The 15,010-nt window shown below is 47.7% G+C and overlaps 1 protein-coding gene and 1 pseudogene across 3 annotated transcripts in view; one reads left to right on the forward strand and one right to left on the reverse strand.

Annotated features, from left to right (window-relative positions):
• Positions 1-15,010, reverse strand: part of PRIM1 (DNA primase subunit 1) — a 113,490-nt gene that overhangs the window by 70,033 nt on the left and 28,447 nt on the right. The window contains exon 1 of one of the 2 annotated variants that reach the window (XM_082205930.1): positions 847-1,224. The exons of the other annotated variant lie outside the window; for it this stretch is intronic. Coding sequence (XP_082062056.1) covers positions 847-1,159 — 313 coding nt within the window. The 5' untranslated portion in view covers positions 1,160-1,224. Of the gene's footprint in view, positions 1-846; positions 1,225-15,010 lie in introns of those variants that run through there. 2 annotated transcript variants of the gene reach the window in all.
• LOC309522855 (17-beta-hydroxysteroid dehydrogenase type 6-like) lies at positions 2,680-7,860 on the forward strand (annotated as a pseudogene). Its single transcript, XR_014224599.1, has 4 exons — positions 2,680-2,837; positions 3,767-4,088; positions 6,645-6,903; positions 7,782-7,860. The product of XR_014224599.1 is annotated as a 17-beta-hydroxysteroid dehydrogenase type 6-like (transcript).

Consider the following 15,010-nt stretch of genomic DNA (forward strand, 5'->3'; position numbering starts at 1 on the left):
CAGCCTCCCGCGACCCTCTCCCAGCTGGAGAGGTGACACGCAGCTATGGCAGGAGCCTCTATAGCCGCGCGTCACCTCCCCAGCCAGGAGAGGGTCGCAGGTGCTTCTTTAGCCCCGCGTGCGCTCTCCCGGCTGGAGAGGTGACGTGGGGCTGTAGAGGCTATGCCATAGCCGCGCTTCACCTCTCCAGCCGGGAGAGGGTCGCGGGGCTACGGCGTCTTCGCTCCATAGGACGCACACACATTTCCCCTTCATTTTTGAAGGGGAAAAAGTGCGTCCTATAGAGCGAAAAATACGGTATATGGCTTTAGTAGAAATGTTATAAGGAATTAAGTATAAATAGATTCATAGAAAATTAAAGGAAAAAATAAGGCAAGAATGTGTCAAGATAATTATAGGATAGAAAACAGAGGAAGATGGAAAGGAATTGCTGAAACAATTAATAGAAGTGGAATACAAAAAGGGAGGTGTGAGGAGGTCGTTGGAAATAAGCGAATGAAAGATAAGATATTGAAAATGTTTGAGGTGTTTTTAAATTGTTTTTGTTTGTTTTTGTTTTGTTTTGCATGTAGTGTTTTTGTATTGTATTTGTATTGTTCTTTTTTTCTTTTTTTTTCTTTGTAGTGTTGTGTTGAAACTGTTCGAAAAGTAATAAATATCATTTTTTTTAAAAAAAGAATAGTTTCAGGTTAAGAACGGACCTCCGGAACGAATTAAGTACTTAACCCGAGGTACCACTGTACTGGGAGTCACTCAGGCCACATTTTGTGGGAAAGATAAGCAGATGATAATACAGATAATGCCTGGCCTGATCGAGGGCATGGAAACAAAACAACAAAAAACTACCTTTGTTCCCCACTTGATCTTTAACCCACTCCGTCGCTGCCGCCACACTCTCCTTACTGGTGACATCCAGAACGGTGGTTTTCAAGTGCTCTGAGGTGACCTTCTTCAGCTGCTCTGCCCCCTTCTGTGTGGTACAGGTTGCCAACACCCACAGACCCCGGGCATCCAGATGCCTGGCAAGGTGGTTCCCAAAGCCAGAGGAACAGCCGGTGATGAAGACATATTTCTCCGTCAGGTTCTCCACCATCTGTCTCTCCTGGTGCCATCGGCGAAGGAAGTAAAGCCCCAGCAGGGCAGCCAGGTAGAGCCACATGGCTGAAACCTGCAGGGAAGAAGCTTGCAAGAGTGAGGGCACAAAGGCACCTAGCAAGCCTTGGGGAACCAAATCCCAACCCCTGCTCCACCATGAATCTCGCTGCTCTATTTAGCCTCCCTCGCAGTGTTATTGAGGGGAAGGAGAAATGAAGCAATGAGCTGCTTGCAGTAGAGGCAAGCTAAAACAAGTATAAACAATAGCTCTAGCTAACTGCTTATTCACTGAACAACCAAATGAAGAGGAACAGTATGATCCTATAAATATCTAGACATAAGCAACACTAAGCTCAGATATTGTGCAAGCCCAGCATTAGCATCTGTGATGGGATGATGAGCTGTTTGTGCATGCAATCGTAGTCCCTCAGAGTCTGTTCAAGTCCACAAACCTCTGTCTGTGACGGAGCCCCTCAGACATGGCTCCTCTAGTCACTGGCAGATTCCGACAGTGGCTGCTTTCGGAATCGCTTCCAACATAAAAGCTCCTTAACGGAAACACGTCTTCTGGACTCACGGCGTGACAGTTTCCGGCGAGGAGTGGGTCTCCCTATGGGAGGTCCAGAAACCTCCCCACTGTTCTCGCTGGACGTGTCCCTGAGCCCTCCCTCTTGCTTGCTTTCCCTCAGAGACCCACCTCTCCCCCTGCTGGTTCCTGCTCCAGCTGCTGGGTCTCTCCCAACCTCCGTGAGCCCTTCCACCACCTGTCCCTCCGATGGCAGTTCCCTGACAGCATCCAACAGGTCATATGCCTTATTTTGCCATCACTGCATCACATATTGCACTTGCTCAAGGTCCAATCCCCAATTTGTTTTGTTTGTTAATTTTATTTTTTGAGTTTTCAGTTTTACAAAAGATCTGAAGTGCAGTACATCTTCAGAAATAAAAACATAATTTGACTTCCCTCCTCCCCTTCTGTTTCATCTTCTGGTTTCACTTTTATCACAGCATTTCCCCTATAGTTCCTTATAATTGTTACTGTCTAGTTTCCAAATAAGTTATTATTTAACTTCTTGTGTTGTGTTCTTCCTGCTAATGTAGTTAAATGTTTGCAAATATTTTTTAAATGGTCCACATATTTTCCCCATTCTTTAGTGATTCTTTATTGACCTGATTTTTAAACACATATGACATATTTTGTCCTATGATGAACTGGAGAATATAATGAGAAGTACAAGATCAAGAGTTGTTTTTCCGATTTAAGCAAATCAATTGTGCGCATCAGGAAATATAGCTCCACTTTTTGCTATCTTTCTTGCTCTCTCTCTCTCTCTCTCTCTCCATTTATAAGAAGCCCATAAAAGTGCCCTTTTATATTCAGAACATAAGAAAAATGTGTGTGTGTTTGTGTGTAGATGTGTGTACGTCACACACACACACGCTAGGGCAAATGTACTTGTATTTTTCCTCTTTTTTCTGAATTTAATGAGCAAATATTCCATGCCCAGCCTAACTGGAAGGATCTGTTCCCTCCTAGCAACACCTAGAGGGCATCAGAGGCAGAAGCAGAGAAGAAATCTGAAATCTGAAACTGGTACATGCCCCCAGCCAATGGGAAAAGGCCTCCAACGCTTCCGGACTGAAGCTTAAAAAGTCCAAGCATTGGTTGTGTAACACAAAGGACACCAAGTTCAGGAACAACACCCCATCAACTGCCAGCAGTTGAAAGTTCTACAGAGGAGGTAAGAAACTCATAAAAATAATTGTTCAGTCTTTGATTTTCCATTGCTATGTTTAAAGGCATCTTCTGGCATCTGTGCAAGGACCAAGGTTTGTGCTTGTCCTCCAGCGCACCCTTTCAGGGCAGTGATGATGAACCTATGGCTCAATGGCTGTGTTGCCTAATCTTGTATTGGCTTGATTTAATGTGTGCGCGTGTGCAGACACAAGTGAATGCGCAACTCCTGAGGGAGAGGAAAGCAGACAGGGGAAATCCAGGGGGGAAGCTGAAGTGAACAGAGAGTGAAAGAAGGAAGAAAGAAAGTCCGCTTCAAATGACTAATCTATAACTGTGGCAAAGGAACGTGGGGGGGGGGAGGGGGGAGAGAAAAGGGTGGCCAGCCCTCAGCCAGAGGGTTATGCTTTCCCTGGCAGTAATCTGGACCTACAAACCTACAGTCTCTCTCCTGTGTCAATCAGAGTTGCTTGATCCACGATCCAGGGAAGAACGAAGATGCTTCTTGAGAGCTTAGAGTGAAGAGGAGGTCCCATTGGCGTATGTGAGCTACCCAACATTAAAGAATGTGTGGATTAAGTATTCGGCTCCAATGTTAACCTGCAGAGAAGGGAACGTTCTTTTTGAATGAGTGAGTCTCATAGCACCTTTATGAAACATTTATTTACATGACATTAAGCACTTTCCTTCCATACATTTTTATTATGGATACTCCACAATAGAGACCTTGATTGAAAGCAACTCAGGCCTGTGGATCCTGATGCTACTTCTAAATAAAAAAGATATTGGGAAATCTAATTGGGGATTCCTCACATATGTGTCCTTGACTATAACATTCTGCATGATTCATATTCTCCATGGAGATTTTAGCTGCCCTGCTGTTGATGCCCAGGAGTGCCTTTGGCCCTTATACTCTGTCTGTTATCTTCCCTGCAGGTTTCAGCCATGTGGCTCTACCTGGCTGCCCTGCTGGGGCTTTACTTCCTTCGCCGATGGTACCAGGAGAGACAGACGGTGGAGAACCTGACGGAGAAATATGTCTTCATCACGGGGTGTGACTCTGGCTTTGGAAACCTACTTGCCAGGCAGCTGGATGCCCGGGGCCTGCGGGTGCTGGCAGCCTGTCTCACGCAGAAGGGGGCAGAGCAGCTGGGCAAGGCCACCTCAGAGCGCTTGAAAACCACCATTCTGGATGTCACCAGTACAGAGAGCGTGGCGGCAGCGACGGAGTGGGTGAAATAACAAGTGGGGAAGAAAGGTAGCTTTTTGTTCTGTTGTTTCCATGCTCTGGATCAGGCCAGGGATTATCTGTATCATCATCTGCTTATCTTTATTCCACTTTCCCACACAATGTCACCAAAGTCACTCCAAATATATCAAATGAACAAGTAATATTCAAAAAAGTTATTAGAAACAATTAATCCAGGCTTCTGGTTTCCAGCCGTGAGATATGGCTGCCTCCCAAGAGATCGAACCCTCAGTCTTGCCAGTAATTCAGGGTTAATATGAAGGTAATTAGCCCTGCTAACCCACCCACCGCCCGGGTATGGGAGGCTGCACCACCCGCAGATCATCCGTTATCTGCCCTCCGCAACAAGATGTGGGACAGGGGGGCAGGTTGATGACCACGGCAAAAACTGGGAACCTTCCAGAAACAGCCTCATGAGCTGGAGATCCCTGTGTTCTCAAAATTATGAAAATTTGGACTAAGAAACAGGCATGTACTGGAAAGGAGATAAAAAAAAGATCTGCTAAACGAACCAATATTTGGATGTCAAGGTTTTGAAAAGGACTCTATCGTTGTGTTTTCATTAATGTGAGGTGAGCGGTTATTTTCCCTTCTGTATATCTACATCTACTCTTCTATGCCAAACCTCACCAAGAAAGAACAAACATTAAACAGAATACAGGCAGATTTCCAATTGTAATTAGTTATCTGGCTGTGCAGCAACTCGCTTGAAGTTCTAAGCTGACTTAGCAAAAGATAAAGGAGTTGAGAAAATGGTGTCCATTAGCTGTGGCGCAGAAGGAAAAACTTCCTTCTGAGGGAGTGGGAAACATTTTTTTGGGACTACAATATGGGAAGTATTTCACGAAAAACAGTGCATTTGATTGCACGGATTATTATTATAAAAGGTGAAAGTGAAGGTGAAGCTGGCATTTGGCAGGCTCCCCCCTAGGGGGGCAGGCGTGGACTCTGGAAAAAGCCGATCAATTGCCAAATGATTGCTGAAAGTGAAATATACCCTACCGTGATTATTTTCTACAAAAAACTTTGGAATAACAGCTTCTTAAACAACTTGAGAGCTCACCGCGTCATTCATCTTCTAATGAAGCAGACTTGGACAACAGTCCAGATTTGGGACGGAGGCAGCGCTGAGAATTCTTATTGATGGACAACAACATGAATTAAACTGTGTTCTGGAAGGCAAATGGATGTATGGATTTATTTAATACGATAGGAGATATGAACCAGCGACTGAAGAGACTTTGAGAGGTTAAGATTGGAATCTGGAAACTGGCATTACAACAGCAAAGAAAGCAGGAAAAAAAGTGTGAGACAATTTTTCCAGACATCCGGAACATAGGAAATCCTTCTGAATTTTTTTAAAAATTCGGAAAGTGATTTAGTTTTATTTGTTTGTATTGTGATTTAATTGGATTAATATATATATATATATATATATATATATATATATATATATATATATATATATATTTAAAAAGAAACAATCCAAATATGAGTGAGTAAAATTTTACAAAAACTATGCAATCAGCTTAATTCAACCTCTATAAGAAGCTTCTAGGGTTGCCAACTGATCTGAAAGACATTTGCTTTGTGCCTTTGACAGCAGCTTATTCTGTGACATCAGCAGGTGAAGCTCCTTGTGGTGTGAAGAGAAACATTGACACCTGATAATGTCCACAGATCAAGCTGTTCCTTAAAGCACATATATGAAAAGCCGTAAGTGATGGTACAAAATGGTAACTTTAACTGACAAGCAGGTGATGCTGGACTCTGAATTTTTCCTCCTAAGAGCAGCTGGGAGGAGCTGCAATCCACAGCAGGAAAATGACTCAGAAGGAGGAGATATGTGTTCCCTTTCTTTAGAAATGCTGCCTGATCCAATCTAAAGATTAAGATAATTTCTCCACAGTGGCTGCTGAGACTGAGACAACAAGGGAGATTATTGTACTATTGTTAATAAATGATATAAATCATTTATTAATGATACAAACCCCTCTTTCTTAGTTATTCCTCTCATCACCCTCTCATGAACATCCTCTCAGTGTTACATACATGCTATATTCCACACATATCATGTCTTATTAATTCTATCCTTTTTTCACTAGCAAAATCCCTATAAAATCTCCTAACCAACCTGTGCAAAATGTAGGCCCAAACTACAGACTCCATTCTCTGACAGCATGCAGGGAAATCAGGTGGCTACTTTGCAAATTGATGCCCAGGGCTCCATACTATCCTCCACTTTAGTGCTGTGCTCATTTGACAGAGGGAAATGACTGAAGTTGCAAGAGTGTCCGTGCAGGGATCCTAAGCAGTAAGTGAGCAAAAGATGTGTGGGGAGAAGCTAAGATGGGTGCCTTGACTTAACAGCGTCATCCTTGGCAGTGCATATAGTATTAATGGGAAATGTATCATTGTGTGTATCTGCGTGCACACACACAGACAGAGAGAGAGAGCGCTCACAAGAATGCAGATATACCCACATTTCCAAAGAATTGTGTATATCCAATTATTAAGGCAGGTGGGAACCTGGAACAATAAGAATAATTTTTTCTTTTCACACAGGGCTCTGGGGTTTGGTGAACAATGCAGCCATTGCTGCCCCATCAGCTCCCACTGAGTGGCTGACCAAAGATGGCGTTGCAAAGATGATCGGCGTCAACTTTCTTGGGATGATTGACACGACGCTACACATGCTGCCCCTGGTGAGAAGAGCCAGAGGGAGGGTGGTCAACATGTCCAGTATGGCGGGACGACGGGCATACTTTGGAGTCCCCTATGCCGCATCCAAGTACAGCGTGGAAGCCTTCTCTGACATCCTGAGGTAAACATGATAGTTCTGTATCTTCCTCTTTCTCTTTGCTTTAGTGGGATGTCTGCTTCTCCAGCTAAGTTTCAAGCAGAGGACAGCAATGAATAAAGAGCAGGTGCAGGGATATGTGGACTGCACCAGAGACTTACCAAGTAATCCGCAGGGGTTTGCACACCTAAGTCAGCTCTTTTCCTTGAGGAAACAATTTAATGTACCAGCAAGAGTTGTAAGCACCAACTTCCTGAATATACGTGACCAGTGGGGTGCCACAGGGTTCTGTCCTGGGCCCGTTGTTGTTCAACGTCTTTATAAATGACTTGGATGAAGGAATTGAGGGGATGCTCATCACATTAGCAGAAGACACCAAACTGGGAGGGGTCGCTAATGCCGCGGGAGACAGAATCAGAATTCAAAATGACCATACAATGGAGCATGAATACGCCAATAGATGTCGCTCCCCTATTAGATTTCTAGGGGAGCTCCAGAGCCCAGCACAGATCAGACATGTCTAGCTTCTCCTGCTTTCTAGCTCAGCTAAACCCCTGTTCTCTATCCAGTGGCCAGGTGAGGGGGGGGGAGGGCACCATCACTTAGCTGTAGCTTTTGCAGGACGGCTCATTCCTCTGGGATGCTGATCATGGTGCTTAAGTGTCCAGCCATGGCCGTTGTCTTACAATTGCCTGGACAAAGGGACTGGTTTGGAAAACTTGGCTTCTGTTTGAATCTGTTGTAAACAAAAATTGCCCTTTTCCCTTATGGGGTATCCAAGAGCCTGTATAGAGTCCTTATGTAGGTTCCCCATTGGTAGGAGAAAATAACAGAGGCCAACCAGAGACTATTGAGAAGCAAAGCAGCTAGTAAGCTTGATCTTTATTGATCTGTTGCAACAGGGTGCTCCTCTCACCCGCAGGAAAGGAGGAGGAACCCAGAACAATGGTGCGCAAGGCCTTATAAAGACTTTTGAAATTGCCACCCTGTAGATCAAGACCACCCCCAGAAGCATCATACATACATCACAGAAGGGGTGTAACCTAAGTCCACCCCCCCCGATACTGTTGGGAAAAAGCAGCAATGCAAAAGCCAGCTGCAGGTGGCTGGAAAGCAAAACAGGATGTTGATGTGTTGAACTGTACTGTTAGGAAAAAGGGGGAGTCTATTCTCTGTACTGAGCACCGGATGTTAGCTCAGAGCGTCATCTAACCTGTACTGGAAGTACAGGGGTGGAGTTGTGTCTCTTCTGCTGGAGTCTGGAGAGTGCAGTCACGTTTTCTATGTACTGCTGAATGACAGGAATAAAAGACATGTAAATAGACTCCTGTCTGTCTCATTTCCCCTCCCTGGGGGAATGCAGGGAGGGAGAGAAGCAGAGAGTAGCAGAGGGTGTGTTCTTCTCACGTCTGACGAGGAGAATCGCCGATTTACGACCTTGCCTGCCGGGAGACGCAGACGGAAAGGTCAACAAGTATCTCACTCAATTTGCCCGGGGGAGGCCAGTTACCTCTGACTGTGAGCTGAGATACTGACAGATACATCATACCTACATCACAGAAAAGGCAGTCTAAAACAGAAATTTGAATGTTGTTTTTCCTGTTTGCCAGGTTATCTGCTTGCTTTTCCTGATAGTCTGTCACCCATTAAAATGCTGATTACTCAATTCCTGAGACAATGGGAAGGCTCCCTGACCCCCCTCCCTCCTTGCAGGGAAAACATTTGGTCAGTTTGGGTATCAGAATGGTTTCAGGTCGGTCCTCCTGTGCCATATACCCAAGACCTCAAAATTCCTATCACAAATCCAACACTGTGGCTATGGTCAAAGCAAGGCCTTCTTGGGTGTTAATGCTGTGAGCCCCTCCATAGTAGACTCAGGTTGCATATATGTGTAAGCCATATATCATAGAGACAGCACAGTCTCTACTGTGCCACATTTCAAGGAAACCCAATCCTGGGTGAGCCCCTAGAGTCTCACACCGGTCAGAGATTGGGGTGGAAGGCAACAATATCAGCTCACGAGACCAGGGATTGAATGGGCTAAATGTTAAGAAAATCACGTATGTTTGTTAACAAACCAGAGGTGCAGGAGGTGGCTACTAAATCTTTTAAACCATTTGATTCCATCATAAGAGGGAGCTTAGGTAATGGTGTGATTTCCAGTATATATTCCCTCTTATTAAACCTCCAATTTTCTCCCCTCTCCTCACTGAAAACAGTCTGGGAGACAGTCTGTATCTGCTACCATCTGGGAGAACACCCTGAAGTTAGTGCAGCGACATTATTTAACCCTGGTGCGATTGGCCCATATAATTAGATGCTCCCCTCTGTGCTGGAGGGGGTGTCTTGACAGGGGAACATACTTCTTCTATATGTGGTGGAATTGCAAATTTGCTAATTAATTTTTATGTATTTTCAAATTTATAGCACATCAAAACCAAATATTAAAACATTTTTTTCAAAACTGGTTGCCCAGTCTCTGAGATATAAATTAATAATGCAGAGTCTTCTTCAGTAAAAGAATAAAAGCTTTACTGAGTTAAAATAAACTTGTTTGCCAATAACACCATTGTGGTAAACTTTGCCCCCAACCACTCGCCCCTCCCTCACCTGTCTTTGCTCTCCGGCCAGACCAGGTTTCTTGAGCAGGGTTGGCAGGCGCGTTTACTTTTTACAGAAACAGGACAAAATAACACCGGTAAGGCTGCCACCACTCCCTTTGTCCCGGGGAACCCAGAGCCACAACCCAGGGAGAAGGCTGTGCCCCGTTATTGCTGGTTTCCCCCCCTCCACAAGCTGTATCCACAGACTTGCAGACAGAAATTCTACGGTAGAGTGTAAACAAGCGTAAGGCTAGGAATTAGCTTTTCCCCCGGAAAGGCACACAAACCAAAACAGTTTCTTTCTTTAAAATTTATTTTAAAAGAACATAAGAAAACATGCTAAAATAGCAGGCACTTCTTTTAGTAAGTTACAGCCAAGAAAAAATAGTAACATTGTAAAATCTAACTAACTTACATACTCACGAACAAAGCAAAGAACCCAGGGCCTAAATCAAAGGGGTTTCATCCCTTCCGGGGAAGCCTATGCAGATGCACATTCCCAGGCAATCAAGGCCAGATAACATCACTGAGGGAATGCACATAACTTCGGACCCAGGTGTCAAACCTTCCATTAAATCAGGGGTTTCCTTTCCCATACTAAACCTTTCACACCCTAGGTGCCTGTTAGTCTGGGGTTAAAGGGACAGGACTTATTTCCCATGGTTCTTGTGGCTTGTTGGTTACCACAAGACCTCACTCTCATTGCTTGACCAAGGAATAGCTTCTAAACAAACGCTAACTTTACTACAACCATAGTGAACAGAAGATTCAACTAGCTTCAGAGCATACACGGAGTTTCCACTGAGCACAGGCTTTACAGAGCACAGGCTCCACCGCACACACAGATAGAGACACAGACACTAAATCACTGAGTCTGCCTGCAAGCAGATACAGTCATACCTCAGGTTGAAGTTCGGGATAAGTCTTTTCGGGTTGTGCGCTGCGGCGACCCGGAAGTAACGGAGCATGTTACTTCCGGGTTTTGCTGCTTGCGCATGCGCAGACGGTCAAAATGACGGCGAATCATGACACACGGACGTGGGTTGCCTTTATTTCTGGATGTGAAAGGGGCTCCGGAACGGATCCCGTTCACATCCAGAGGTACCATTGTGCAATACTTATACAAAGAATGAGTCATCCTCAAGATGAGTCACAGTGATTCAGCATGCTAAATGATTCTGCAGCTTTACAACATTTCAGAGCATTTCTAGACTCCTTTGCTGCTTCTGCTCTCAAATACCTTTGCCACATGACAGTTTCAGGATGCACTGCTAAACCAATGGATTATGTCACTATATAGGGGATGTTTTTGATGTCTATAAAAAACACTGGAGCGATCCCACCACAATTGATTTTATTTAGTACTAAACAAATGTGAATACTCATTACTATTAGCCGTCTTTGCTTCCATGAAAATAAACTTCCAATTTTCTTGATCAATCTTGGATTGAACCTTCCTATGTTTCAAAGTAATATCTAATTATGAATGGTGGATCTATAATAGTAAGTTGCCTCTTGGTTCTTTACTTTGTTGTATTGTATGTTTTGATTATTCTATAGTCGCTATTTTAAAACAACAGCAACCCTATATTGCTTGAGCTGGTTTAGGCCAAATGCAGCTCATCACGAAGTCAGCGATGGACGTTGGAAAGTAAGAGAGAGGAAGGTAAAGGAGCTTTGCATCCCATCCTGCAGAATAGCGAGTGCGAGGGGAGCAGGATGTCAGGGCATGTTCTATGCAGTCAGTGACCAGGTGAAGGTTGTCGCTGCCAGTCTTTCGGAAATATTCGCTTACTTTGCAACCTGTTTGTGAAGCAAAAGAAACATTATCCTTGCAATAGCCTAGGTGACACCTAGAATCTTTTGGAAGCTGAAGATATAGATTAGCTACTGTCAGAGCTGCTACCAGGTCCCAGCTCACATAGGACCACGCCACACAGCGTCCACTTTAAAAGAGTCTTTATTGAGTTACAGGTTTCATTTCCGAACTGCAGCGTGCAGCTCTACACCTTCTGCCCTAGGTCGGCGAAGACCCATCTGAGTCCCCGCCTCTTGCACACCAGCTTAATACCCTAGCCTTGCTCCACCTCCTTCGCCTCTCCCTACGTCTCTGGGTCCTTCTGCCCCCCTGGGACTCCTCCCTTCTACTCTCCTCTGACGCTGACCCCCCTGATCCTTCCGCTTCCTTTCGGCGGGCTTTGGGACCTGGCTCACTCTCCGGGCTGCTTACTGCTCCAGCTTCCGCTGCATTTGAACTTGGCGCGCGCGCCCAACTCTCTACTTTCCTCTTGACCGTTGCCTCGCTCTCTGAGGAGGGCGTGACCACCCCTGACTCGTGCCCTCCCTCCTGCTGACGGCCTCCGGAACCCGATGCCTGGCTGCCTTCCTCCCTGCTGCTCTCAGTCTTGAGCGTGGGTCCCGACTTCCAGCTGCTGCTCTCTGAATCTCCTCTGTTCCCTTCCTCCTGGGGTGTCCCCCCGGATCCCCCCCTTGCTCTGCTCACTGGGGCTCCCTTTTGGGAGTCCTCTGACTCACTGCTTAGGCTTGGAGATCTCGGGTCGTCATCATCACTCATTCTCCCTTCGGCTTCCTCCCCCTCGCTCTCTGTTTCCACCCTTCTCTGCGTCTCTGCTTCTGAACCCCTGACATCCATCCCCCCCTCGAAGCCCCCCCTTCCCCCCTTCCCGCTGTCAGGTGTGGGTGCTGGGTGCTCCATCATCATGGGAGGGAATGCTGGATACAGGTCGCTCCCCGTGGGTGGCCGCCAACTGAAAACCTCCGAGTCTTCCCCCTCGCGGTCGTCGACGTTGACTTGTTGCTCTTCCATCTCTGTACCGCCGTGCTCGAACCCGAGGTCCTCCCCGAACACGTCCATGTCAGTCTCTGCGTCGGTCGCTCGACCTGGCATCTCCAGCCACTTCCTGCGCCATTGCTCCTCTGGTCGATCGTCCCACCAATACGAGTTGCCTGATGCCGAACCTGCCGGTGAACCTTCTGGGGAACGGGTGCTCCGTGCGGGTTCCCCTTCTGAGTCGAATCCATGGAACGTGCTGGAAGAAAGTGTGGGTGTGAACAACCAGTCGTCGAAGAAGCTCGCTGGCATGGGTTTGTGTGGGAAGAGGGCATGAAACTCGTCCTTGAGCAGGGGTTCCTCCAAAGCGTAGTCTGGTACCCAGCTATTGGCGCTGGCCCGGGTGCCCTCTCTGGCTAAGAGGTATTCGACTCCCTCCTCCCCCCATCTGGAGTCCAAAATCTCCGTGACCTCGTTGATGTGGTCCTGGTGCTTCACCCCCCGCGTCTCCGTCCGTTCCCGGAGCGGACTTGGCGCCGTCCCTGGCTCCTGGAACCTGTGAGGTGCCTTGTAGGGAGTGAGCACCGACCTGTGGAACACCGGATGCATTCTGGAACCCTCCGGCAGCGCCAGTCGGAAGGCTACCGGGTTGATCTGCGCTTCGACTTGGTACGGACCGATTTGCTTGTGCCCCAACTTCTTCTTGGCAAGTGACCTGGTCGGCACTGCGTGGGCTGCCAACCAGACCCAGTCTCCCACTTGGATCACTTCGCCAACCCGCCTGTGCTTGTCAGCTTGCACCTTGTAGGCGTGCTTAGCTAGCTCCAGCTGCCGTCTGAGTTGATCGTGGACCGCCTGCAGCTCTGACGCGAACGCGTCCGCCGTCTGTGGTTCTCCTTCCCCCACTCTCTCCAGTCCCGGGAAGGTTCTGGGATGCCTCCCATTGTTGGCAAAGAACGGCGTCACTCCTGTGGACACGTGCTTCGTGTTGTTGTAAGCGAACTCGGCTAGCGGCAGGTAATCCACCCACGTCGCAGGCTGTTGATTGGCATAGCATCTCAGGTACTGCTGCATGATGGCATTGACCCTCTCTGCTTGCCCGTTGGTCTGCGGGTGTCTTGCTGATGCCAGATTGACCTTGACATTTAGAAAACCCATCAGCTTCTGCCAGAAAGACGAGATGAACTGGCGTCCGCGGTCGGACAGGATAGACCGTGGCAGGCCATGCACTTTGAACACGTGATCTATGAACAGTTTGGCGGTTTGTTCCGCCGTGGCCACCTTCGCACACGGAATGAAATGTGCCATCTTGGTGAACAAGTCCACCACCACTAGCACAGCTGTCTTGCCTCTCGAGCTGGGTAAATCCGTCACAAAGTCCAGGGCCACCCTCTCCCACGGTTCAAACGGCGTTTGCAGCGGTTCTAACAGTCCCGCCGGTGGTCTGTGTACCGGCTTGGCCCTCTGGCAGGTGTCGCACCTCGCGACGTAGTCCGCGACCTCCCCTCTCAGCCTGGGCCACCAGAAGTCTCTCGCGACTAATTCCATCGTTTTCTCTGTGCCAAAGTGACCGGCCGTGGGTGCGTCGTGCAACTGTTGCAGTACCTTGGCGCGAAGGTCGTCTCCTGGTACATAGACAGCCCCTTTGCGTAGGAGCAAGCCGTCCCGCACCTGGAACTCGTCCGTGGTAGCCGTGCCTCTGAGCAGTTCCGCCATCTTGTCTTGTGCGAATGAGTCGTCCCGCAATGCACGTCGCACCGCATCCAGGTCTACTGTAGCTGAGGCACACACCCACGCCGTCGGTGCGAAGATGTGCATGGCCGCCGCTGGCGTCACCTCTTCTAGGTATTGCGGTTTTCGGGACAGTGCATCCGCCATGATGTTGGTGTCGCCTGGGACGTACTCTATTCGGAAATTGAAGTCAGCAAAGAACTCCGCCCAACGTATCTGCCTCTGGTTCAGGAACTGAGCCGTGCGCCAGTGCTCCAGATTCTTGTGGTCCGTGCAGACCTGCACCGTGTGCTTGGCGCCGATTAGGAAGTGCCTCCACGCCTTGAAAGCTGCATGAATGGCTAGCAACTCCCTGTCCCAGATGGTGTAGTTCTGCTCCGACTTGCTGAGCTTTCTGGAGTAGAACGCTCCCGGCCGCCACACCCCCTGCGGGTCTCGCTGCAGCAGAACAGCTCCCACGGCTCTGTCTGACGCGTCTGTCTCTACCCTCAACGGTTTACTGGGGTCGATATGCAGCAGTTGCTTCTCCGATGCGAAGAGACGCTTGAGCGCTTGAAAGGACTGCTCCGCCTGCTCCGTCCAGATGAATTTCTTTTTTTTGGAGCTGAGCGTGTCCGTAATTGCTGCCGTCTGCATCGCGAACCCCTTGATAAACTTGCGATAGAAGTTGGCGAAGCCGACAAACCGCTGGACCTCCTTCCGGTTGCGCGGGCTCTTCCAATCCAATACCGCACGAACCTTGGTGCTGTCCATGGCTATCCCCTTGTCCGACAACTTGTATCCCAGGAAATCCACCTCCTTCGTGTCGAACTGGCACTTCTCCAGCTTGGCGTACAGTCTATGTTGTTGCAACCTGCTGAGCACCTCCCTCACGTCTCGGTCGTGAGCTTGCTGCGAGTCCGAGAAAATCAGGATGTCATCCAGGAAGCAGACGCATGTCTTGTAGAGGAGTCCCTCCAACACGTGATGCATAAAAGCTTGAAAACAGTGAGAGCCATTTTGTAAT

The sequence above is a fragment of the Podarcis vaucheri genome, assembly GCF_965113315.1.
Source record: "Podarcis vaucheri genome assembly, chromosome: 2".
Classification (NCBI taxonomy): domain Eukaryota; kingdom Metazoa; phylum Chordata; class Lepidosauria; order Squamata; family Lacertidae; genus Podarcis; species Podarcis vaucheri.